General features: G+C 35.8%; 2 protein-coding genes across 2 annotated transcripts; both read left to right on the top strand.

Moving 5' to 3' along the window:
• The first annotated feature begins 4,807 nt into the window (after positions 1-4,807).
• Positions 4,808-7,901, top strand: LOC110900850. The gene is made up of 4 exons (XM_035982200.1): positions 4,808-5,415; positions 5,592-5,686; positions 5,772-6,032; positions 6,136-7,901. The coding sequence occupies exons 1-4, from the start codon at positions 4,808-4,810 to the stop codon at positions 7,899-7,901; spliced, it is 2,730 nt and encodes a 909-aa protein (XP_035838093.1).
• A 3,959-nt stretch (positions 7,902-11,860) lies between these two features.
• Positions 11,861-22,875, top strand: LOC110900851. The gene is made up of 3 exons (XM_035982201.1): positions 11,861-12,394; positions 22,150-22,226; positions 22,527-22,875. The coding sequence occupies exons 1-3, from the start codon at positions 11,861-11,863 to the stop codon at positions 22,873-22,875; spliced, it is 960 nt and encodes a 319-aa protein (XP_035838094.1).
• Positions 22,876-25,909: the final 3,034 nt, after the last annotated feature.

The following is a 25,909-nucleotide window of genomic DNA, read 5'->3' on the forward strand; positions in this document are numbered from 1 at the left end:
GTACATCAAAAGAGTTCTACTGATTCACATAGATCTTAAATGTCTTTTTAAGTTTACCAACTCCAATACTGACGTTGACTAACTCTTTGGGTATTAGCTGAACAAAAACATATAAAATTATGAAATCAAACAAAGGTACAATAAAATTAACAAATATATCACTAATTACTATAGTAACATTTAAGTATTGGATTAAAATACCAAAACTTACCAACACGTCTTTACAAACATCAGTAAAACTGTGGGAGAATGAATCCATACATCCAAACTTCCTCTCAAACGATATTGATGTGAACATAGAAATCATTGGAAGTTTTGTTGGATAATGATGAACTTTTTCAAAAGGTGTTAGCAGGTATGTATATGGTGCAGCTTTTTTAAATACTAACAGACATCCTTCTTTCAATGAAAGGTCAGAGATAACTGAGGACCATCCTTCTTTTAGAGCAAAAGTTCCATTGTGTTTTGAAAATCGGTAATCCCATCTCATACCGTTTACACATTCTATAACGCCAACGTTACTAGGAACTTCTTTGAGTAAATGATTGTTTGCAAAGTTTTGTGGTATTATCTGTTGAGTTCAGGTATTTAAGTATTGGCAAATGTTATATGTGAATTAATTGTTAACAATAAAACTGTAGAAAATGGTTTTAATGTAATAATCTTACCAAGATTTTGGAATTAAGAGAATCCAAATATTTATAAAAAGACATCTTCCAAGATATTATGTTTCTGGTTAAAAATGAAAGAAAAAATGAAACAATGTATTTTATTAGATACTTCATTATTTATAAAGAATGTGACAACAAATGTGAACCAACAATGTTTAACATATCTATGTCATTCAGATAACGCATTTAATATTTATCGATTTATCTAGAGTATAACAATAAATAAAAGATTTGTCATTTAATCATATTCTTTAAATAAAGTAAGAAAAACAACAAAATATACCTTACCGATTGCTTTCAAGAATCCAAATGTAAGACTGTATCTAAGAAAACTTCAAATCAGAAACATTATAAAAAATAAAAAAAACTTGTAAAATTAAATTGATATATCATCTAAAACATGCAATACACTGAGAACAGTCTTCATAACAGTTGTTAATCATGTGTATATGAAACTAACGTATATACAAATTTTAATAAATATTATTATACCTTCATCGAAGTTGTTTATGATGTCAAAAGTAAGAAGAATTCAAGTGGAGTGATTCAATATTTCAAACGGACATCGGTGATTAAAACTTGAAGCACTTTTTATGAGATCAGACAAACAATTTTGTAAAGTGGATTTGGAGAGTCGTTAAAAAGGTAAAGTATGTTTCTATCTGCCTCTATGTAAAAAGGTAAACCGCCATTGGGATAATAAATTACATTTTACCGCCATTGAGATAAGGAACTTACATTTTACCCCCTAATAATATAGCTTTCTTTTTCAAATAAGTCAAATCATTTTCGAAAAATTCAAACCATTTTCAAAATACTTTGAAAGTCTTTTTCTTGAGTAATCAACAATCTTCTTCATTCAGATATTTCAAATTATGGCTACAGATAATAGAATTTCAAGTAAGTATGAACTGTTCTTTCAACCAAGTCAAAGTCAAGTCTATGCTGAAGCAAGGAAAAAAAGGAAGCGTGTTCTGCAACAAAAGCGAAACAAGAGTGCTTTTCATCGCACATCGACATCTGATTCTGTTAAAAGGATTCCATTATTAAACACTCCAAGTGGTATGTCTTGTAGGTTTGTAAACAAAATTTTACAAGAAATATGTATTTATATGTTATCTTTTGGGAATCCTTACACATGTTTCGTATTTTACAAGTTTCAACAACCAATATTGAGAGAAGGAATGTGTATCATTTTCCTGCTTATGCTACTCCAAATATTAGCAGTAATTTGTTTCACTCATCTTCTGAAGTAAGAGGTATACTTACTACAGATATTTTTTTTGGTAATTTCAAAAAAAATTCACAATACTTTCAAAGTTCTTTTCTCGAGTTGTCACCAATCTTTTCCATTCAAGTATTTTAAAATATGGATACAGATAACACAATTTCAAGTAAGTATGAAGTTGACCTTCAAGCAATTCAACGTCAAATGTGTGCTGAAGAAAGAGAAAAAAGGAAGTATGTTCTTCAACAAAAGAGAAACATCAGAGGTTGTCATCCTGCATCAACATCCGATTCTATTGAAAGGATTCCATTTTCAAAAACTTTAAGTGGTATGTGTTATAGTTTTACAAACAAAATTTAAAATAAATATGTCGTATATGTTATGTTTTTAGAATCCTTACATATGTTCTATTTTACAAGTTTCAAGCACCAATGTTCAGAGAAGGAATGTGTATCATCTTCCTGTTTATGCTACTCCAAATATTAGTAGTAATTTGTTTTACTCATCTACACAAGTAAAAGGTATACTTACTGCAGATATTTTTTGGTAATTTCAAATAATTTTCACAATAATTTCAAAGTTCTTTTCTCGAGTTGTCAACAATCTTTTCCATTCAAGTATTTTAAAATATGGATATAGATAAGACAATTTCAAGTAAGTATGAAGTTGACCATCAAGCAATTTAACGTCAAATGTGTGCTGAAGAAAGAGAAAAAAGGAAGTATGTTCTTCAACAAAAGAGAAATAACAGAGGTTGTTATCCTGCATCAACATCTGATTCTGTTGAAAGGATTCCATTTTCAAATCCTTCAAGTGGTATGTATTATAGTTTTGCAAACAAAATTTAAAAGAAATATGTATGTATATGTTATGTTTTTGGAATCCTTACATATGTTCTATTTTACAAGGTTCAATCAACAATGTCGAAAGAAGGGATGCCCATCACACTCCTTTTGGAAGTACCAAGCAAATATCCAATTTTGTTGAGAGGACCCCGTTATCAGATATTACAAATTGTATGTTTTAAGTTTTAGAAAACAAAAGATTTGTTTAATCTTAAGTTTTATGAATTGTTATATAGAGAAAGTATAATGTACATTAGGGCTTAACCTACATTAACATACATGACAAAAAATATAACGTGCGTTATTATCATAGAACGTGCGTGATTATAGTCCCATGCGTGATTATGTGGTCCCATGCGTGATTATGTGGTCCCATGTGTGATTATGTGGTCCCATGCGTGATTATACCCCTGATCCAACGGTTACCATTGTCTCCTACGTGATGTATGATAAGGCTTTTTGTATGTTAACCTTACTCTATATATATCTTATTTTACAAGCTTCAATATAGGTGGAATATCTAAAATTGAATTACAAATGAGTGATGAGATGTTACCAGATTATGTGGTTAAGAAGATTCATGGAATTTCTAAAGGTGTAAGATACGAATGTAAATTCCTGTTAACTTTTCAATATGTAGAAAACTTATGTTGACTTAGAAATTTACTAAGTTTGTAGATTATATTGATCATGGAGATGCCATATTTGTGTGTTGTAAATGTGATGCAATGTTTGGGAAGATGAAATGCTTAGGGGAAATAAAAAACGTAACAAAACATCCTATTCTCTTTGTTGTTCAAATGGAGATGTTGAGCTACCACGACCGCCTACACCTCCTCCATTACTACGTCATTTATATAAAAGTCGTACCTCACAGTCTCGTAATTTCATGGATAATATTCGAGCATATAATATGATGTTTTCCTTCACATCTCTTGTGGAAGAACCTAAATTCTCCCAGCTTTACATATATGATTCACAAAACGAAGTTGTAAATCGTCAAAAAGCAGTAAGGTAATTTCTTTATGATAAATGTGGTATTTAAGAATATATATTTTGCTTTTCAGTATATTGACATTCATTATTATTTGAAATGAATGTAAATTTTAACATTTTATATTTATGGCAGTTCTCACATAGAATGCAAAACTACAAGAAACAACCAGCTTGATAGTACAACCATAGAGGGTCTTAAAGATATGTTGGATTCTTGCAATCCTCTTGTCCAATCCTTCAGAATGGTAAGAGATTGTTTTCAAGAAAATGAGTTTCAAGATGTAAGCTTGAAGCTTATTGGAACAAGAGATAAGGATGGAAGAGTTCACAATTTGCCAACAGCATCAGAAATTGCTGCTTTAATACATGGTGATTTTGATGGAGCATTTGATAAACGGGACATTGTTGTTAGAAAGAAGTCTGGTGGTCTTCAAAGAATTAATGAGCTTCATCCCTCTTACCTTGCTTTGCAATATCCACTTAGTTTCCCATATGCTGAAGATGGTTATAGAGTTGGTATTAAACATAGAGGGATTGCGATTGATGATGAGGTACTTAGAACCAATCTTACAATTAGAGAATTCTTTTGTTACAAAATTCAAGATAGACAGAATCAGTTTTCATTGTTAGTTAATGCGAAAAAACTATTTCAGCAGTTTTTGGTTGATGGATACACGATGATAGAATCTGCCAGGTTGAATTATATAAGGACACAACAACCTAAACTTAGAGTGCACAATCTTAAGAATTTGAATGCTACTGTTGAAAGTGGAGAGAATAATGCCTCAAGTTGTGGTAAACCTATACTTTTACCTTCATCATTTACTGGTGGTTCTAGATATATGATGCAAAAGTACTTGGATGCTATGGCAATTTGCAAGTCTGTTGGATATCCTGATTTATTCATAAGGTGACTTGTAATCCAAACTGGCCTGAGATTTACAGGTGTTTGCACGATAAAGCTCTTAATGCTGAAGACAGACCGGATATTATCTCTAGAATATTCAAGTGTAAATTGGACTATCTTATAAAAGATTTCAAGAGCCCACTATTCAAAAATTTCAGTTATGTATACAGTGGAATTTCAGAAGCGTGGACTCCCACATGCTCACACATGTTTGTTCTTGGGTGCTGAAAGCAAATTTCCAAATGCATCTGATATTGATCGTGTTATTACTGCTGAGATACCAGATAAAGAAAGAGATCCTGAATTATATGAGCTTGTCAAGCAATTTATGATTCATGGACCATGTGGTACAGACAACCCACTTTGTCCATGTATGGTTCAGCAAAAATGTTCTAAAAAGTTTCCCAAAAAATATGTAGATGAGACTTGTGTTGATTCTGAAGGATATCCTGTCTATCGTCGACGTCAAACAAGTAATACGGTAGTAAAGAATGGTGTGACACTTGATAATAGATTCGTAGTTCCTTACAATGCTCTCCTGCTAAGAAAGTATCAGTGCCACATTAACGTTGAATGGTGCAACCAGTCAGGTTCTATCAAATATTTGTTTAAATATATTAATAAGGGGCCTGATAGAGTGACTGCTTCTGTTTTTCAAGCCAATAGCACCAAGAATAATACGGAACAGAATGTAGCTGTAGATGAGATAAAAGCATACATTGATTGTAGATATATCTCTGCTTGTGAAGCTGCTTGGAGAATATTCATGTAAGATATACATTATAGATATCCAGTTGTTGAAGTATTACCTTTTCATTGTGAAGATGGTCAGAGTATTGTGTATAACGATCATGATTATTTGTGTGATATTGTTACTGATCCAACTGTGAAAATGACAATGTTACAGAGTGGATGAATTGTAATAAAGTCGATGAATTTTCCAGGACATTGAGGTATGTTCAGTTTCCGGGATATTATGTATGGAATGCTAAATCGCAAATGGAATCGAAGAAAGCATCCGTATGGATCAATTGGGAGGGTACATTATGTCCCACCGTCATTTGGTGATTGTTATTACCTAAGGATTTTACTGAATCATATTAAGGGACCAACCTGTTTTGAAGATATAAAAACAGTTGATGAGCAAGTTTTTACAACATTTAAAGATGCATGTTTTGCACGGGGGCTGTTGGATGATGATAAAGAATATGTTAATGCTGTCAAAGAAGCTAGCACATGGTCAACCGAAGATTTCTTGAGGACCTTTTTTGTAATGTTGTTGCTGTCAAATTCGATATCTCGTCCTGGTGATTTTTGGTCAGAAACGAAGTCCCTGTTATGTGAAGACATTCTGTATCAGCAACGAAAGATAACTGGTATTGCAGGTAATGTTATTATTTTATTAAATTTATATCCAATTACATTAAAATTATGCAATAGTTCTGTTTTTGGGAAAAAAACTAATACTTTTTTCAACATTTGTTTTAGATTTGGGTCTTCAACAGGAAGAACTTGAAAATATCTATCTATCTGAAATTGAAAAGTTGCTTCTTACCAATGGAAGTACAGTGAGAAATTTTGATGATATGCCAAGTGTTCCGGACAATTATGTTTCATCGTCGAACAATCGATTGATAATGAAAGAATTATCGTATGACAGACTAGCTCTTCAAAGGGAACATGATCGTTATGTAAAGTGTTTAACTGCCGAACAGGAAAAGATATATAAAATTGTTATGGAAGCGATTGAAAAAGGTGATGGAGGTGTGTTTTTTGTATATGGTTATGGTGGAACTGGAAAGACGTTTCTTTGGAAGACATTCTCAGCTGCATTACGATCAAAAGGTGAAGTTGTATTGAATGTTGCATCCAGTGGAATTGCTTCACTTTTGCTGGATGGTGGTAGAACTGCTCATTCAAGGTTTGTAATTCCAATCAACATTAATGAGAATTCAATATCTTCGATAGAGCCTAATACTAAGTTAGGTGATTTAATTAAAAGAGCAAGATTGATTATTTGGGATGAAGCACCTATGACTCACAAGCATTGTTTCGAGGCTCTTTATAGAACAATGAGAGACATATCACGTTCCAGTCAACCGAACATGCAATCGAAGCCGTTTGGGGGAAAGGTCATTCTATTTGGTGGTGATTTTAGACAAATTCTTTCGGTCATCCCTAAAGGTACCAGAACAATGATAGTTAATGCTTCTTTGAATTCTTCTTATATATGGCGGCACTGTAAAGTACTAAAGCTAACTGAGAATATGAGATTAAGAGTTGGTTGTCAGGAAGCAGATTTGAAAGAAATAAAGGAATTTGGAGAATGGATTTTAAAGCTTGGTGATGGTCTGCTTGGTGAAGAAAATAATGGTGAGATTGATATTGAAATACCAGATGATTTACTTATTCATGACCAAGTCAATCCTATTTCTTCTCTCATTTCATATATATATCCAGACATGAATAAGTTTTTGTGGGATTTAACGTATTTACAGCAAAGAGCGATTCTTGCTCCAACTAATGAAGTAGTGGATTCAATAAATAAAGAGTTGTTAGAGAGTCTGCCTGGTGAAGAAAAGGTTTATTTTAGTTCAGATAGTTTATGCCAATCGGAGGAAGAATCAGCGCTTAATATGACGTTGTTTCCTCCTGATGTGTTAAACAATCTTCGTTTATCTGGTTTACCTAATCATAAATTAGTACTGAAAGTTGGTGCTCCGGTGATGTTACTCAGAAACATTGATCAGGCAAATGGATTGTGTAATGGTACACGTTTACAAATCACGAAGCTCGGAAAAGTTGTGATTGAAGCAAAAATTATCACAGGGACTAATATAGGTCATCATACTTTGATTTCAAGACTGAAGATGACACCTTCAGATAAAAGAATACCAGTGAAGATTTCTCGAAGACAATTCCCACTTTCACTGTGTTTTGCTATGATAATAAATAAAAGTCAAGGACAATCATTGGAGCGTGTTGGTTTATATCTTCCACGTCCAGTGTTTAGTCATGGCCAGCTCTATGTTGCTGTATCTAGAGTAAAAAGTAGGAAGGGATTGAAAATTTTGATTTGTGATAAAGAGAAACGAGTCTGTACAACCACTACTAATGTGGTTTACAAGGAAGTTTTAGAAATCTATGATGATACTAAATATCTGTCAACCTGGCAACGTCTGTTGGGTATAATGGAGGAACTGTTGTTAGGAAATGTTTGTTGGAAAGCAATACAACTTTTTGAAAGCATCTGATACTTGCTCTGCATTAAGCTTATCCTGAGAACACATGTTGTTAATAACATTATTCTCTTAATATCTGTTTACTAACCTTTGTAATTTCTGTTGACTGACCTTTTTAACATGGGTCGACTAACATCTGATAGTTACTATCTATAACGTCATCTGGCAAGCTCTCTTGGAGATAATCGATGACAGTTCTTAGTAAAGTCTGTTGGAAAGCAACAGAAGTTTTAACAGTTAATAGACAACAGTGGCTTGCTATCAACATAAAGGAATTGATGTTGAATAAACCTATTGACCATTAGTGCATATAAATTTTATAAGTCTGCACTAATTATTTTTTTACTCTCTGTTGAATTCTAAATGAGATGTTGACCAAAAGTCTAACAGATGTTTACCAAAAGTCAAACAGTTGTTGACCAAAAATCAAACAGATGTTGACCAACAGTTAAACAGATGTTGACCAAAAGTCAAACAGATTTTGAACCACTAAGAATTATAGTTTGCCAACAGTGGTTTGACTTTGGTCAAACAGACTTTTTGAAAACAGTGGTTTCACTTTAAGTAATCATCAATGGAATTGGTGAACTTTATTTGCAAAAATTGGTTTTAACTTTATTTGAATTTAAATTACAAGTACCATATATTTCTCATTCATATTGCAAGAATTGTCTTCGATCTCTGATGGTTTTGAAAACAGTGGTTTCAATTTACGCTATCCATCTGGTAATTTATGTTGGAGATAATGGATAACATTTTTTAGGAAAGTCTGTTTGAAAGCAACTGAAGTTTTTAACAGTTAATAGACAACAGTAGTTTGCTATCAACATAATGGAATTGCTGTTGAATAAACCTATTGACCATTAGTGTATATCTCTTTTATAAGTCTGCACTAATTATTTTTTTTTTACTCTCTGTCAATATGGGCTATGCATGGTTTTCTAAGAAACGACCCGTGTTTGCACACGGGTCTTACCGCTAGTACTATATAATAAAAGAAACCATTTATAGGACACATGTCACTCATTGAAGCCATCTATTTTTTAGCTCATTAAAATTAAATAATTATTTATGAGATATACATAGAGATATAATACTGATAAAGTCATGTTAGATTATATAATATTAAATTATTATTCTTATAATATATTTCCTTAGAAATAGGAATAGGTTACATGATACTTTTATTATAATTTTATTATTTTTATTTTTATTAAATTATTTTTATTTTATACGTAGAGAGATTTTATTTTAATATTTACGTTTATACTTTTACATCCAAATTTAGACAACTATTCAAATTATCTATGACTTTTTATAATCAGTAATATGTTTTAAATATATTTATTTTAAATAAAATATTAAATATTTTTAAATATGTTTTATAAAAAAAGAATATGACTTAAGATGTAATTTTAAGGAGAGAAATATTATTATTTAATAGGAGAGAAAATGCAGGATTTTAAATATATAAATAATTTATTATTTAGTATTTTTTCGTTATTACATGTATTCAATCCGTGTAATAAACAAAGTTTTTAAAGATATATTATTTTATTATTTAGTATATATTTATTCGGCCCGTGTAATACACGGGGTTCTAATCTAGTATATTCATATAAGTATTAAACTAGCAAAAATCAAACGAAAATAAACAAAAGAAGCATAATCAAATTTGGCTAACACTACATGATAACCAAGGAATCGTAAAATAGATTTCACAATCATTGGTACCACAACCAAATATGACCTCATAAGCTTGAGAATACCATCCAAAATTGCCGATGATCTCTAGATCAAGTGGTGGATAAGTTGCATTTCTCTTGAGAGATGCAGGTTCAACTCCTACTTGGTGCAGACTGAGGCACTGATGGGCAATGATGGGAGACCCAGGGAAACCTGGGTTGGATCCTTGAGCCAAACGGGTTTTACTGGTAATTTTACTGTCGTGCCTACGGGCTGGTGGGTTACTGGGTTTTCCCCGGAATTAGTGAAGGACTCGGGTTACTCTCGGAGTACTCTGTTTGTCCAGTGGGTGCTCCGAGAATGCTCGGGATTGATTCTGTTAGCCGTTAAAAAAAAAAAAAAAATACCATCCAAAACATTTGTGTCCAATATTTCGCAAGTATGTGACAAGTGTGTAGTAATGTGATTCAAGAATGAAGAAATAGAAAGAACTTGGTCCGTCATAAATAAAATAAAGGATTGAAATTATTAACCGTTAATTGTTCTTAAGAGACTGTGATAGTAAAGAGATTTCCTTTTATCTAAGAGGTGAATGGTTCAATCCTACAAAGCATAGGTAAGAATATTTGAGAGTAGGTTAGTTTATGGTTGAAAAAGGTGTAAATACTGTGTAGATTTTGAATAATTGTATATTAATTAGATTGTTTAGTTTTAGGAATGTGGTTTCCTGATTTGTAGCTTGTACTTTTATGTATTTTGGAATTTAGTCAACGGAATCACCTTTGAATAATCAACCCTTTTATGAAGCTTTGGCTCTATACCTAATTTTCACCAATGTCATGTCGCCTTTTCAAACTATGGTTTGCACCACTACCAAACACAAGACTTTTGCAGCCCCCATACCTCTGTCGATCAATCTTTCCTTCATCCCAATCAAATCATTAATGAATAGCCCAAACTCCTATGAACGCCGCCACTTCCAAGACCTTCCATCTCGTCTACACCGTAACCAATATCCAATATAAGCTTAGGGTGCTTGAATGTACGAAGGTCTATTATTCCTTATGGGAGAAGTTGTTCCAGTAATTACATGACAGAGCATATGAGGTTTTAGACCACATTGATAGGACATGGCCACTGACCAAGAACGACCCTATCTATGAAACATGGCCAGAGATCGATGCGATCGTTTTATGTTAGATCTACGCGACCCTATCTGATGATCTTATGGTGCGAGTCCTTGAAACCGAGTCCACTGCAATTGAAGCCTGGATAAGAATCAAAACAAATTTTCATAACAACAAAGCAGCAAGAGCGGTTGCTCTTGAGCATGAGTTTAGCAATCTCATTCTTAAAGCTCTATTATCCCATGAAGCCTGTTGCCATAAACTCAAAGAACTTTAAGATTAATTAGTTGATGTTGGTAGTCCAATGAACCATCACCTCTATTCTTCGAACTGTAAGGAATCCAGGTATCCGTTTTAATTTTAATTCATTTTATAAAATCCAAAGTTCTAAATAATAATAAAAATAATAATGTTTATTATTAGGCAGATAAGCGTGTATAAATACATAAACAGATAAACAATATTCCGACCAATGATCCAGTTACGAGTTATTCAGACAATTATATAAAACAACCATAGTGGGTTTAGAGTTGTACATGGGCGAATACCAAGAACTCACACAATGGATGTAACAAACGGCTCCACTAGTAAGCCCAATCACAAGTTCCAAAAACACCACAAGATCTACATGCAAAAACAAATCAAATCCGTTTACCCGAAGGCAAGACGCGAGACGGTGGCGGTGCGGCGGCAGCCCGGCTGTCCGGCTGCGACGATGGCCGAAGCTAGTCGGCGACGGTGGTCCAGCGGTGGGGCCGACGATCGCGAACGAAGAGAGAGGGGAGAGAGTTTTCGGGTTTCTTTTGTGTGTTTAGGTTTTCTTTCACAACTCTATAATTAGGGTTTAGGGCATACGGAGTGGAATTCAGGGAAGCTCGGCAACGATGTTTGCCGATCGGCAAACACCGCCGCCAACCATATGGCGATGCGGCAAAGTTGGTCAATCGGCAAACCTTTACCGACTCGGGAACATGATTGGAAACATGGGGGGGGGGGGGGGGCACTCCAACGGTAATATTACCGTTTAAAAAAAATAATTTTTCTTTAAAAAATTAAACTATATATATCACAATAAACCATTTAACCATATACCTTCAAATTTATACTCAAACAAACCAAAAAATACCACCAATTCCTTCCAAAAGTTTACCATACAAAATGGCGGATGAACTCCCGTTATGGTTCCCACCCATGAGTAGCGACGATTCATCTGATAGTAGCATTCTTTTTTTTCAAAATCTCATCGAAGAAGCCGAACTTCAAGATACCGGCACATCTAACCGAAGGAGATATATTGAACGTCAACGTGAGGAGGGGCATGAGACACTCATGGCGGATTATTTTGTCGAAGACCCGAAGTACAACGAAGATATCTTTCGGCATAGGTTCCGTATGTCGAAACGTTTGTTTCTAAAAATTGTGTCCGATGTGGAAGAGAACGACCCGTGGTTTGTAGAGGCCCCCGATGCGCGAGGTAGGAAGGGCTTTACGCCCTTGCAAAAGGTGACATCGGCTATTAAACAGCTCGCAACTGGAAACACTCCAGACGAGAACGACGAGTACTTGCATATGGCCGAAAGAACTTCCCGCGAGTGCCTAGAATATTTTTGTGACACGGTTTGCAAAATATATGGTCCAGAGTTCTTACGTAGACCGACAAGCCACGACATGGCACTTTTATACCAAGCTCATGTGACACCTGTGTCACTTCAACCATCAAACAAATGACAAACCAAGGAAATATTGTATTTCATACTTGGGATTTGTATAAATATGTGTATGCTTTGCACATATCAATTCTTGTTCAATTTCATACTCTACAACGCTTTCTGGAGAATTATACGCAAACTGGTGCATAAACGTACTCAGTTTAATGCGACAAATACTCCGGGAGACCATCATACACTTAACATACCTTAAATAACCTTTACATAACTTAGAAATAAGTTTTGAAGGCTTTGGTATGGCAAAAACAAGTTAATTCGCTTACAGGGACTAAACTTGACAAACTGCGAAAGTATGCCAATTTGAACTGTAACGAACATTCCGGAACATGTCCATAAGTTAAACATACCATATATATCCTTTACATAGCTTATAAATAGGCTTTGAGGGGTTTGGTATGCTAAAACAAACTTTTGGATCATTCAGGGACTAAAAGTGTCAAAAAGTGCATAAGTTTGCACTTTCGCGCATAACTCACGTTCTGAATACATCCGGACATCCAAAAATTTATGTAAGCATCCTTATATTATGCCTTAGTGTTTGGCATGAGAAAAATCCATTTGTCGCGTCATTTGGATCGTCTTTCACGCTTATGCGCATTCCGTCGTAATTAAGCGAACATCGCGATCGTACGGCCAAACGAACCGACATCCGACATATTTTTGGGCATGTTTCATGTCCACAATGTTTAGGCATCATTTTAGGGCCTTAAAGATGGCTTTACAGGTCTTGAAAGGGCTGGAAATGGCTTAAAAACGCAACAGGGGCCAAATATGTAAATTCTGCAAGTGGTGCAGATCAGAGGGGCCAGGCGGCCCGCGTAAGGTTTGCCCAAATGTGTAGGCGGGCCGCGTAAGGATGTCTGACAGAAGATTGTGCATTTAATGCAGAATCTGGCCTTTCGTTCGATCAAAGGGCGATGCCTTTTCACCCAAATGAAGGGCCAAGGGCCAAGTTCAGTGTATTTAACCCCTGGACACATGTACGCACGAGATCAAGGCACGATATTCGATAAAACGATCCTAACGGTTCCACTTTTCCTATAAATACCCCCCCCCCCTTTAGTGTAAAAATCACAAAATCAGATCTTAAGGCTCTAAGTTGGAACCGTTGTTTCATACCTGAGCTATTTGATCTTGATTAGCACTCGGGGACCCTCCGTAAGTCTTCTTTCGTTCTTTTATTCGCTTTTCGAGTTCGAAAGTCAACGTTTTGTTGACTTTCTGCATTGACCAGCTTTTGGTCAATGTGAAGTTCATGGAACTTCATAACGTGAGCGTGATCACGATGGTTATGGTCCATAGTGACCATACCTACTGATTACCACGTTATCTAGGCTCAGTGACGAGTCGTAGTTTCGGCCAAAATGCGCATTCTTGCGTATTTTGTAACCAAACTACTCGTGGGCATCAAAGCCGTTTGTTTTGATGCCAAATCTGTTTCTAAACTTAGTTAAGCATGTTCTAACATGCTTAGCTCGTCACTTTTAGTTTAGTGCTTATATAGGGTCGTAAGGTAAGCGATTTAAACCATCGCTTATACTTTCGAACCCGACCCATTTGGACGGTCATTAGGACCCGACCAAACACATTAGGTGACCATAGCTATAACCTTCCGAGGTTATACCGTGTGGTCGCAATGTTAGGCGTTCCGAACGCGTTCTACGCGAACGACGCGTTAGGGTAGCATAAGCTACCTAAACGGGTCGTGATGGACCGTAAGCACTTAGATTAGGTTTCATTTTAGTATGTAGGCTTTGCTAAGCCATATTACACGAGTCTCCATACTCGTTTGGTTTACGAACCCGCGTACTGTCCGATCCTTCCGATTTGGTCCGGTATATTAACATAAGCTACCTATTAGGTGCCGTTGATATTCCGTGATCTTTAGCATTATCCGGTTATAATACAAGGAATCCAAAGCAATCTCAGGTGAGTACATTGAACCCCTCTTTTACTGTTTTCCAAACTGTTTTGGGGTGAAGCATGTGTACCTATCTGTTATTTTCATGATTTCAAAGTATAATTGATTATACATGTTAGTATTTATCTTTTGACAAACTAAATGACTATCTATGGTTTAAACACTGATTTCTCAAAGATTACAAAAGTAATTGTTGGAATAGTACTTATTTTCTTCACCAGACCGATTGGTAGTATGATATAGCGCTATAGGACTAGACACCCCATTCCTGTTGTCATGGAATGTCTGAAACCAATTTCGTTTCTCCATCCAAATAGGGATTTCCTTTGTGGTATCCCTATAGTCTCAAAGGTGTAGTTTGATGCACCAGGTCTGAATGAATTCTTAAATCGCACCTTTAAAGTATATTTTGATATACTCCCAAAAAGTATAGTTTGATATACTCTCATGTGTGGTGTTGTACAAGAACCAAAATATATTTTGTAATCATCCAAAGCATATTGTGATATGTTACTTACATAACTAAAACATAGTTTAATATGTTATTTATCACATCCAAAGCATATACTGATATGTTAGTTACAAAACTAAAACATGGTTTAATGTGTTATTTATAAATCCAAGATATACTTGTAATATACTACTGAAAACTATTATTTTGAACAATTAAAGTATATTTAATATACTATCTATCAAACGATTTAGTTTTGGTTAGTGTTTAGATAACGGAACGAGTGTAATGTGATGAAAACATGGTAGATACGCCGCTGGTACTTCTTATATATAAGTGTTTTCATTGCATTACATACCGTGGCGTTATTTGGTACACTTGGGTTAACAATATTGGAACTGAAATATATTTTAATATATTACTTATTCAACTTTCTTAAAACCAAGGTATATTTTATATATACCATAAACGTTTTATTAAAACATTGTTTTTCAAACAACTTAACTTATATGAACTCATTTTACATGGTTATTCAGTTAACCATACATTATTCTCTTATTTATACATATCATCTGATCCTATCGTTTTTTAAATGATTTACAAGACAAAGCAAATTTACAAAGTTCATGACTAAACATTTTCTCAAACATAAGTCATGAACTCCGTTTTCACAAAACCTATGTATCTCACAGGCATTTTTATGCTGACGCACCTATTTTTTACACATGTTTCAGGTGCTGTCTTGAGATGATTGTTGATGCATGCTACATTTAGGATGGACTCGTGCCTTAGCAACTTTAAAACTTGGAAGATCATAGTTGTACTTATGTGATTGTAATAGAACAACGAGTTCATTTAATCAATAAAACAATATTTAAATTTCCATGTGTTATGAAACAATGATTCTGTTACAACACTCCCCGACGTTTCCGCCACATTTTGTTGTTACACGTGGTCGGGGTGTGACAGAAAAGTTGGTATCAGAGCTCATGGTTATAGGGAATTAGGTTATTAGTAATGCTTTGACCTAGTCTATAACCTTCCTAGGACCCTAACGCGAGATTACTTGCGTTTAGTCATAAAACAACACCGTCACCTATCCTTAGGCGACGACCGCAACAAGAACATAAATTTCAAAACCGCTTTGAAAACTAATCATCTGTTCTAGGATGATTGATTACTAGGTTTTGAACCCTCTGTTATAAGGTTTTGAACCCCTTTGAATTTTCAAAACTCTCGTCAAAGTTGGTCTAAATATTGTGAACACATGCAAACTGGAAGGGTGGGTGCCTGTACCCTGAGTTTTCTGTCTAAGGCTAGAGTGTTCGTACAAATCCACATAATCGGACCAGTCACTCTTACCTGGGAACTCTTGGGGTGAGTGTCCACTTATAGGCAAGCATGTCTTCGCGATACATTATTTTTGACCTATTTGCTTTGATTAATCACCAGGTCGTTTGTTGCTTTGTAGCAACAGACAGACGGCCACTATCCTTGCTTTCATCAGATTTGTTTCATCTCATTCTTTTCGTCTAATTCTCTCACTCGTTTCCTCTCATGTTTCCTCTTTTAGAATGCCTCCTCGACGCGACAATCAGATGGCGAATGCCGAACTGGCGGAAATCATCGCGCAACAAATGGCTGCTGCCTTCCCAATTCTTTATGCTCAAATAACTCAAGCCATCAACAACAACAACAACAATGCTCCGTGCAATTTCAAGATTTTTAACTCGGCTAAACCACTCAAGTTTAGTGGTTCTGAGGGAGCAACTGGGCTTCTTCAATGGTTCGAGAGCATTGAGAATACTTTCCGTCACGTTCAGTGTCCTGAAAATCGCAAGGTCGAGTTTTCTTCGAGTGTGTTTCAGAAGAGGGCTCTTACATGGTGGAACGGGGTTATGAGAGACCGCGGTGCAGAGGTTGCATTAGCACAGACTTGGGCCGAGCTTAGGGCTCTTATGATGAAGGAGTTCTGTCCTCGTCATGAGCTTAGGGCTCTAGAAAGGGAATTTGATGATTTAAAGCAAGACAGTGGGGAACATCGAGCCTATACTGATCGCTATGAGGAATTGAGCTTGTTATGCCCTACTATGGTTACGCCTCTGGATAAGGCGATTGAGAAATACATTGATGGGCTTCCTGACGTAGTTCAGGACATCGTTACTGGCAGCAACCCTACTACTGTCAGACAAGCCATTGAATTGGCTGCCACTCTGACTGAATCCCAAATCAGGAAGCGCAAGCTGTTTCGGAAGGGCGACTTAAGACCATCTGACAAGACTGCTCATGTGGAACCAAAGGAAGAAAGTGCTGAGGTGTCCAAGAAGAAAAAGCGCAAAGCCTCTCAAAGCTACGCTGTAACTGCTCAAGACAAACAAGTTGCACCAAACCAGCCAACACAACCTCGTAAAAGGCAAAACTATGTTGGTACAGCACCGTTGTGCAACAAATGCAACCGTCATCATCTAGAGCAAGAGCAGTGTCACAAATGTACCCACTGTGGGCGGTTGGGACATTTGATCAATGTTTGTCGTTATGCAAATCAAGCTGCTGCAAACCCTGCTGCTGTTCAAGCACGGTTCCCTCCAGGGTCATGTTATAACTGTGGTGACCTTACCCACTACAGGAACAATTGCCCAAGGCTTGTTAACATACCTCCAGCGCGTGGACGAGTGTTCAACATCAATGAGGCAAACATGAACAATGATGCAGCAGTGAACAATTAGTGTTTTGTATTTCCTTAGTTGCTATCTTTTGACACTTCAAGACAATTCCGTTGTTACATAAATAAAGATTTGTTGTTTTTATTTCTGCAAAATTTATGCGTTTGTGTGAATGCTTGATGCAACTTTATGATGTCAACCCAAATACAAACTACTCGTATGGTTCTGTCATATTATGATCACTTGTGATCTCCCCAAGAACCTTAAACTCTCGTTTCTTTTAAGAAACAAAGTTAAACACTTATTGAGAATCCCTCTATCTTTATAGATAGATCTTCATAAATCGTTAAAGTGCCAAATGAAATCCATAGGTTGGATTCCTAGTGTGCCTTAATATCCATACCTAAGGATAACAAAATAAAGAATCAAGTTAACTAAATTTGTGCTTATGTATTTTCTTACATGTTTTGTGGTTGTATGTGATCCATCCAAATCCTCATAGAATCTTTCATATCTTCATACGAGAGATTCATAATGGGATATCCAAAGATACTATCTTAAACCCTTAATGGATTTCAACAGTGTAGTTAAGTCCCTCGGGTTATAAAGTATTATTCTATAATTGGACCTCTTGAAAGGTCTGCTTAAACAGATTGATTTTGAAAATCTGATTAGAAAAATCATGTGATGATATAAAAATGATCCCTTAAGCGGTCTATTTAAAGAGATCGTACGACGGTCTAGTTAAGAAGATCATGTGTTGATCTAGTTAAAAAGATCGTTCGTTGATCGAATTAAAAGGATCCTTTGGTGGTCTAGTCAAATCGCTTCATATTTATTCAAGTAATTTTTCCTACGGATTATGAAATGGACTGTGCGGACTGTGCAAGGAATTACGTAATTATGGAGGCCTACATAATTATGGAATTCAGTGCACAGGAACCACAGGAAGTTTCATCATGTGTTAAGACCTAGTGACAAGAATAATGATACGGGAGAAGTCTCGAACCTCGACCAATGTCATTTATTCTCACACTCCCCCAATTCTGATCTCAATCACACACCAAGTTTTCCTATGATAAGCCTTCATAAGAAACGTTCGTCAATCAGTAGTTCAAAATTTCATGTTTTACTATTTCAAGGAATTCACTCTGAGGGTTAACAAATTCGCTAAGAATCCTAACATGGCCCAGGGTTTTACCTAAGGGTTCAATGGATCTATTATAAGGCGAAACCTTCACAGCTGTCCTCACGAGTTTCCTCTAGAATTAAATTTCGGGACGAAATTTCCTAAAGTAGGGGAGACTGTGACACCTGTGTCACTTCAACCATCAAACAAATGACAAACCAAGGAAATATTGTATTTCATACTTGGGATTTGTATAAATATGTGTATGCTTTGCACATATCAATTCTTGTTCAATTTCATACTCTACAACGCTTTCTGGAGAATTATACGCAAACTGGTGCATAAACGTACTCAGTTTAATGCGACAAATACTCCGGGAGACCATCATACACTTAACATACCTTAAATAACCTTTACATAACTTAGAAATAAGTTTTGAAGGCTTTGGTATGGCAAAAACAAGTTAATTCGCTTACAGGGACTAAACTTGACAAACTGCGAAAGTATGCCAATTTGAACTGTAACGAACATTCCGGAACATGTCCATAAGTTAAACATACCATATATATCCTTTACATAGCTTAGAAATAGGCTTTGAGGGGTTTGGTATGCTAAAACAAACTTTTGGATCATTCAGGGACTAAAAGTGTCAAAAAGTGCATAAGTTTGCACTTTCGCGCATAACTCACGTTCTGAATACATCCGGACATCCAAAAATTTATGTAAGCATCCTTATATTATGCCTTAGTGTTTGGCATGAGAAAAATCCATTTGTCGCGTCATTTGGATCGTCTTTCACGCTTATGCGCATTCCGTCGTAATTAAGCGAACATCGCGATCGTACGGCCAAACGAACCGACATCCGACATATTTTTGGGCATGTTTCATGTCCACAATGTTTAGGCATCATTTTAGGGCCTTAAAGATGGCTTTACAGGTCTTGAAAGGGCTGGAAATGGCTTAAAAACGCAACAGGGGCCAAATATGTAAATTCTGCAAGTGGTGCAGATCAGAGGGGCCAGGCGGCCCGCGTAAGGTTTGCCCAAATGTGTAGGCGGGCCGCGTAAGGATGTCTGACAGAAGATTTTGCATTTAATGCAGAATCTGGCCTTTCGTTCGATCAAAGGGCGATGCCTTTTCACCCAAATGAAGGGCCAAGGGCCAAGTTCAGTGTATTTAACCCCTGGACACATGTACGCACGAGATCAAGGCACGATATTCGATAAAACGATCCTAACGGTTCCACTTTTCCTATAAATACCCCCCCCTTTAGTGTAAAAATCACAAAATCAGATCTTAAGGCTCTAAGTTGGAACCGTTGTTTCATACCTGAGCTATTTGATCTTGATTAGCACTCGGGGACCCTCCGTAAGTCTTCTTTCGTTCTTTTATTCGCTTTTCGAGTTCGAAAGTCAACGTTTTGTTGACTTTCTGCATTGACCAGCTTTTGGTCAATGTGAAGTTCATGGAACTTCATAACGTGAGCGTGATCACGATGGTTATGGTCCATAGTGACCATACCTACTGATTACCACGTTATCTAGGCTCAGTGACGAGTCGTAGTTTCGGCCAAAATGCGCATTCTTGCGTATTTTGTAACCAAACTACTCGTGGGCATCAAAGCCGTTTGTTTTGATGCCAAATCTGTTTCTAAACTTAGTTAAGCATGTTCTAACATGCTTAGCTCGTCACTTTTAGTTTAGTGCTTATATAGGGTCGTAAGGTAAGCGATTTAAACCATCGCTTATACTTTCGAACCCGACCCATTTGGACGGTCATTAGGACCCGACCAAACACATTAGGTGACCATAGCTATAACCTTCCGAGGTTATACCGTGTGGTCGCAATGTTAGGCGTTCCGAACGCGTTCTACGCGAACGACGCGTTAGGGTAGCATAAGCTACCTAAACGGGTCGTGATGGACCGTAAGCACTTAGATTAGGTTTCATTTTAGTATGTAGGCTTTGCTAAGCCATATTACACGAGTCTCCATACTCGTTTGGTTTACGAACCCGCGTACTGTCCGATCCTTCCGATTTGGTCCGGTATATTAACATAAGCTACCTATTAGGTGCCGTTGATATTCCGTGATCTTTAGCATTATCCGGTTATAATACAAGGAATCCAAAGCAATCTTAGGTGAGTACATTGAACCCCTCTTTTACTGTTTTCCAAACTGTTTTGGGGTGAAGCATGTGTACCTATCTGTTATTTTCATGATTTCAAAGTATAATTGATTATACATGTTAGTATTTATCTTTTGACAAACTAAATGACTATCTATGGTTTAAACACTGATTTCTCAAAGATTACAAAAGTAATTGTTGGAATAGTACTTATTTTCTTCACCAGACCGATTGGTAGTATGATATAGCGCTATAGGACTAGACACCCCATTCCTGTTGTCATGGAATGTCTGAAACCAATTTCGTTTCTCCATCCAAATAGGGATTTCCTTTGTGGTATCCCTATAGTCTCAAAGGTGTAGTTTGATGCACCAGGTCTGAATGAATTCTTAAATCGCACCTTTAAAGTATATTTTGATATACTCCCAAAAAGTATAGTTTGATATACTCTCATGTGTGGTGTTGTACAAGAACCAAAATATATTTTGTAATCATCCAAAGCATATTGTGATATGTTACTTACATAACTAAAACATAGTTTAATATGTTATTTATCACATCCAAAGCATATACTGATATGTTAGTTACAAAACTAAAACATGGTTTAATGTGTTATTTATAAATCCAAGATATACTTGTAATATACTACTGAAAACTATTATTTTGAACAATTAAAGTATATTTAATATACTATCTATCAAACGATTTAGTTTTGGTTAGTGTTTAGATAACGGAACGAGTGTAATGTGATGAAAACATGGTAGATACGCCGCTGGTACTTCTTATATATAAGTGTTTTCATTGCATTACATACCGTGGCGTTATTTGGTACACTTGGGTTAACAATATTGGAACTGAAATATATTTTAATATATTACTTATTCAACTTTCTTAAAACCAAGGTATATTTTATATATACCATAAACGTTTTATTAAAACATTGTTTTTCAAACAACTTAACTTATATGAACTCATTTTACATGGTTATTCAGTTAACCATACATTATTCTCTTATTTATACATATCATCTGATCCTATCGTTTTTTAAATGATTTACAAGACAAAGCAAATTTACAAAGTTCATGACTAAACATTTTCTCAAACATAAGTCATGAACTCCGTTTTCACAAAACCTATGTATCTCACAGGCATTTTTATGCTGACGCACCTATTTTTTACACATGTTTCAGGTGCTGTCTTGAGATGATTGTTGATGCATGCTACATTTAGGATGGACTCGTGCCTTAGCAACTTTAAAACTTGGAAGATCATAGTTGTACTTATGTGATTGTAATAGAACAACGAGTTCATTTAATCAATAAAACAATATTTAAATTTCCATGTGTTATGAAACAATGATTCTGTTACAACACTCCCCGACGTTTCCGCCACATTTTGTTGTTACACGTGGTCGGGGTGTGACAGCTCATGAGGAAAAACATCACCTTCCAGGTATGTTCGGTAGCCTTGATTGCACCCATTTCGTTTGGCGTTTTTGTCCGACAGAGTATCGAGGCCAATATATGCGAGGAGATCATAGATACCCGGTTGTTATGCTCGAAGCGGTTGCTTCTCAAGACTTATGGTTTTGGCATGCTTTTGTCGGTCCACCCGGTTCTCAAAACGATATCAATGTTCTACAACAATCTCCGTTATTTTTAACGGAACGAAATGGAACCGCGCCAAAATGTCCATTTTACGTTAACAACCATTTATACAAACGTGGTTATTTGCTCGTGGATGGAATCTACCCTTCGTGGTCCGTGTTTGTGAAGTCGATCCCTTACCCTCACGAAGTAAACGAAAAGAAATTCAAGAGGCAACATGAGGCGGCAAGAAAAGACGTCGAACGGGCTTTTGGTGTTTTGAAGGCGAAATGGGGTGTATTGAGTCGACCGATGCGAGCAAGATCGGTTAAAAAAATTAGGAATGTCGTGTACACGTGTATTATTTTACACAACATGATTTTGAAAGATGATGGAAAGGCGATAGCACCGGTGCACATTCGGGATCCTCCGGTCGAGCCGGCTCTAGACGATACGGTGCTGGGCGAGTTGATGAATGAAGACACCCATTGGAGACTCAAACACGATCTCATAGATCATCTCGCAAGTCAAGATTTACCCCATCTTTTGGTCGATTCCGACGAAGACTAGTTTAAATTGTTTCATGTTAATGTAATTTTATTGTTTTTTAATTTAGTATAACTTTGATGTTTTTAATTTAATTTATGAAACTTTATTGTTTTTTAATTTAATGTATATATTCTAAATTTATTTATATTAAATAAAATAGTGCACAAAAAAATAATAATAAAAGTTTACCACTTCAGCAAGTGTTTAAACCATTGCCAACACTTTTCAGCAAAGTTTAAACACTTTTGCCTAATTGACATGGCACGCTCTGATTGGTCGGTTTTTTGGTTTGCCACTTTAAAGTGTTTAACCACTCCTTACACCCTTAGGCCTAGATTCCTATTTAAAGAAAAGATAATTACATTCTAGTCCACACACAGCTATCTTTCCCTCCAAGTAATTAGCCTTTGGATAATTACTTTTGTCAAGTCAACCCTTTGATGTTATTTTATTATCCTACAATAAAACTAACTGTCGTTAATTATTATCGAATAATAATTATTCCCCGTTTTAGTAAAATAACCGTTTATCGACCGTTTTATCAAAACTACTAGTCAAACACTTTATCTTATTCTTAATAAAATAACCTCTATAATTTATCATTATCTAAATAATAAATTAATATACGTTTAACCCTTTAAATGACACCAATTATTTCCACAAATTAATCATTTTGTAAACAATTAATATTTCCTAGTATTTCACCAAATACCTGTTCTCCTGAATTAATCACCCTTCTGATACATAATGCTTAACAATTAAACATTATTCTTTTTTTAGTCAAATTCCAACACTCTCCCACTTGGACTATTAGTAAGGTAAAATAATCGACAATTGGACACCCAATTCTATCGCTATTTGGATCATACCTTGTTAGTAAGGTTAAATAATCCATAACTGGACACCTAATTCCAACAGTTTCCCACTTGAACTATTTTCGATTATATCCTTTAACATAGACAGAGTTGGATGCTTAGCTGCGTTGCACTGCCCCTAGCAAGGTATGACGTATCACATTCGTCAACTATTCCTTTCCAATTAACTAACTCTTGACTTAATCAAGTACATAATCATGGTAACCTTATCGATTTATCCTTTCTGTATAGAACACTTATTCAACATGAGACATGGATCTAATTTCAATCTCACATGTTGTTCAACTATTCTTGTATTCGTTTCCAATTCAAAATTGGTTAACAAACTACTCCTAGTTTGAGTATGGCATACATTCATACCAGTTTGAATAAAAAAGGGTCCTAGAATGTTCATCTTCTCAAAGTATTAAGAAGCACATAATCCCTTTGACATCCTACAACTCCTACTTAGACGACCCGTAATGGGCGTGTATTCATCAAAATTTCGCCCCAAAAATGCCCAATACCGCCGCACCCCCACCCCCTGGGGCGTGTTTTGGAGTTTTTTTTGCGAAAAAAGCTTGTCCAGTGTGATTTAAAACACGCCAAAATTGCAAATCGTTGGCCAATCAGATTAGACCATGTGGGTTTAAAGAGATAGAGATGGAGATAGCTGGAATTTTTGCCGGATTCGAGTGGGTTTGAGCTTTGTGGTTTGCCGGAATTCTTACCAGATTTTGTTGCCGGTCAAATGAAGAAGAAGAGTGGGAGGCAGATTTGGCCCCTGTGGTTTTTAAGCTTAAAAGTGGCAAATTAGGCCCCTGTGGTTTTATTTTAAGTTTAAAATTGGCAAATTAGGCCCCTGTGATTTTTATTTGTTTTTTTATTTCTGTTTTTTTTAAGTTTAGTCGGTTTTTATTTTTTTATTTCTAGTATTGTAATTTTTATAATTTAATGAAGTATTTTAAGTTTTTAATTTAAAAAAATAAATAATTGTGTAATGATTGGATGTGGCGTTATTGGGCATTATTCCACTACGCCACTTTTGCAAAAACGCCCAATAATGCCCCCATGCTGACTGGACTGCTACATGCAGAAAACGCCCCAGGGTGGGGGCATTATTCATCAAACCACTATGCATGGTCTTAGCTTCAGTTTATTCCCAACAAAATATACTTATTACTACCCTTTCACAATGTAGCGTTAGATAAGATTAAAGTACAAACTTACACCAGTGCTAGTTCTAGTATGATTCTTAGGTCTAAGGATACAAAGATTATACCATTTCAAAACCTCTTATGACATTGATCCATGAAGACGGCTTTGAAGCGAGTTGACCGTGATGGAGTGTGAGTGTATCTTTTAGTATATTTTTAGCACTTTTACTCATTTATCAAGCTTTAAATTTATAAAACACGATATAACACTATCACTCTCTACAACACGCTAGGGGAAGTGCACCAATCGTTGGCGTAGTATAGTGATGGTAAGATATCGAGGTCGTCCAAGGACACAAGAGCTTTTAATACCAGAATATAATCAACGTCTAATCTAACAAAATTTTTGAGGAAAAAGATGTTAGTATATAAAAATTAAAAAGAAATTAAAATATTAAAATAAACAATAGACAAGATAGAATCACTTGGTTCCGACTCATCTATTACGTATCCTTTGATGATTTTCGCACTTTGGGTTTTTTAAGAGATTATCTTAGTTATAGTGGCATGTCCCTCTTTTGGAGGCACACTACTCTCGGCCATATTGGTCTGAGTCAGCAGGGATACAGTCCCACAAGGCTGGAATATTGGAAGATAATTAATTAAGTTATTCATGAAAAATGTGGCATGTCCCTCATTTGGAGGCAATTCTACCCTCGGCCATATTGGTCTGAGTAAGCAGGGATACAGTCCCGCAAGGTCGGTTTATAGTTCTAATAGTAGTTTATTTATAAAGGATTAAAGCCCTTCTTACTTCCCTCGATTTGATGCTATCTTCCTCAAGAGAAGTCCTAATAAGCTTGAATGAAGTCCTCGCAGGATCTATACACTAAACGAGGCAAGAATACCCAAACCACCATTCTAACCCATTTCCAGGAAGTTAACGTGCTTTATATAGACCGTAAAGACACGAATGAGTGAATCGACAAAACATGAAGAGATGATAGAATACAGTTCACTTTCAATATAAAAAACTAGTTATTA

The sequence above is a fragment of the Helianthus annuus genome, chromosome 13 (genome assembly GCF_002127325.2).
Source record: "Helianthus annuus cultivar XRQ/B chromosome 13, HanXRQr2.0-SUNRISE, whole genome shotgun sequence".
In the NCBI taxonomy this organism is placed as follows: Eukaryota; Viridiplantae; Streptophyta; class Magnoliopsida; order Asterales; family Asteraceae; genus Helianthus; species Helianthus annuus.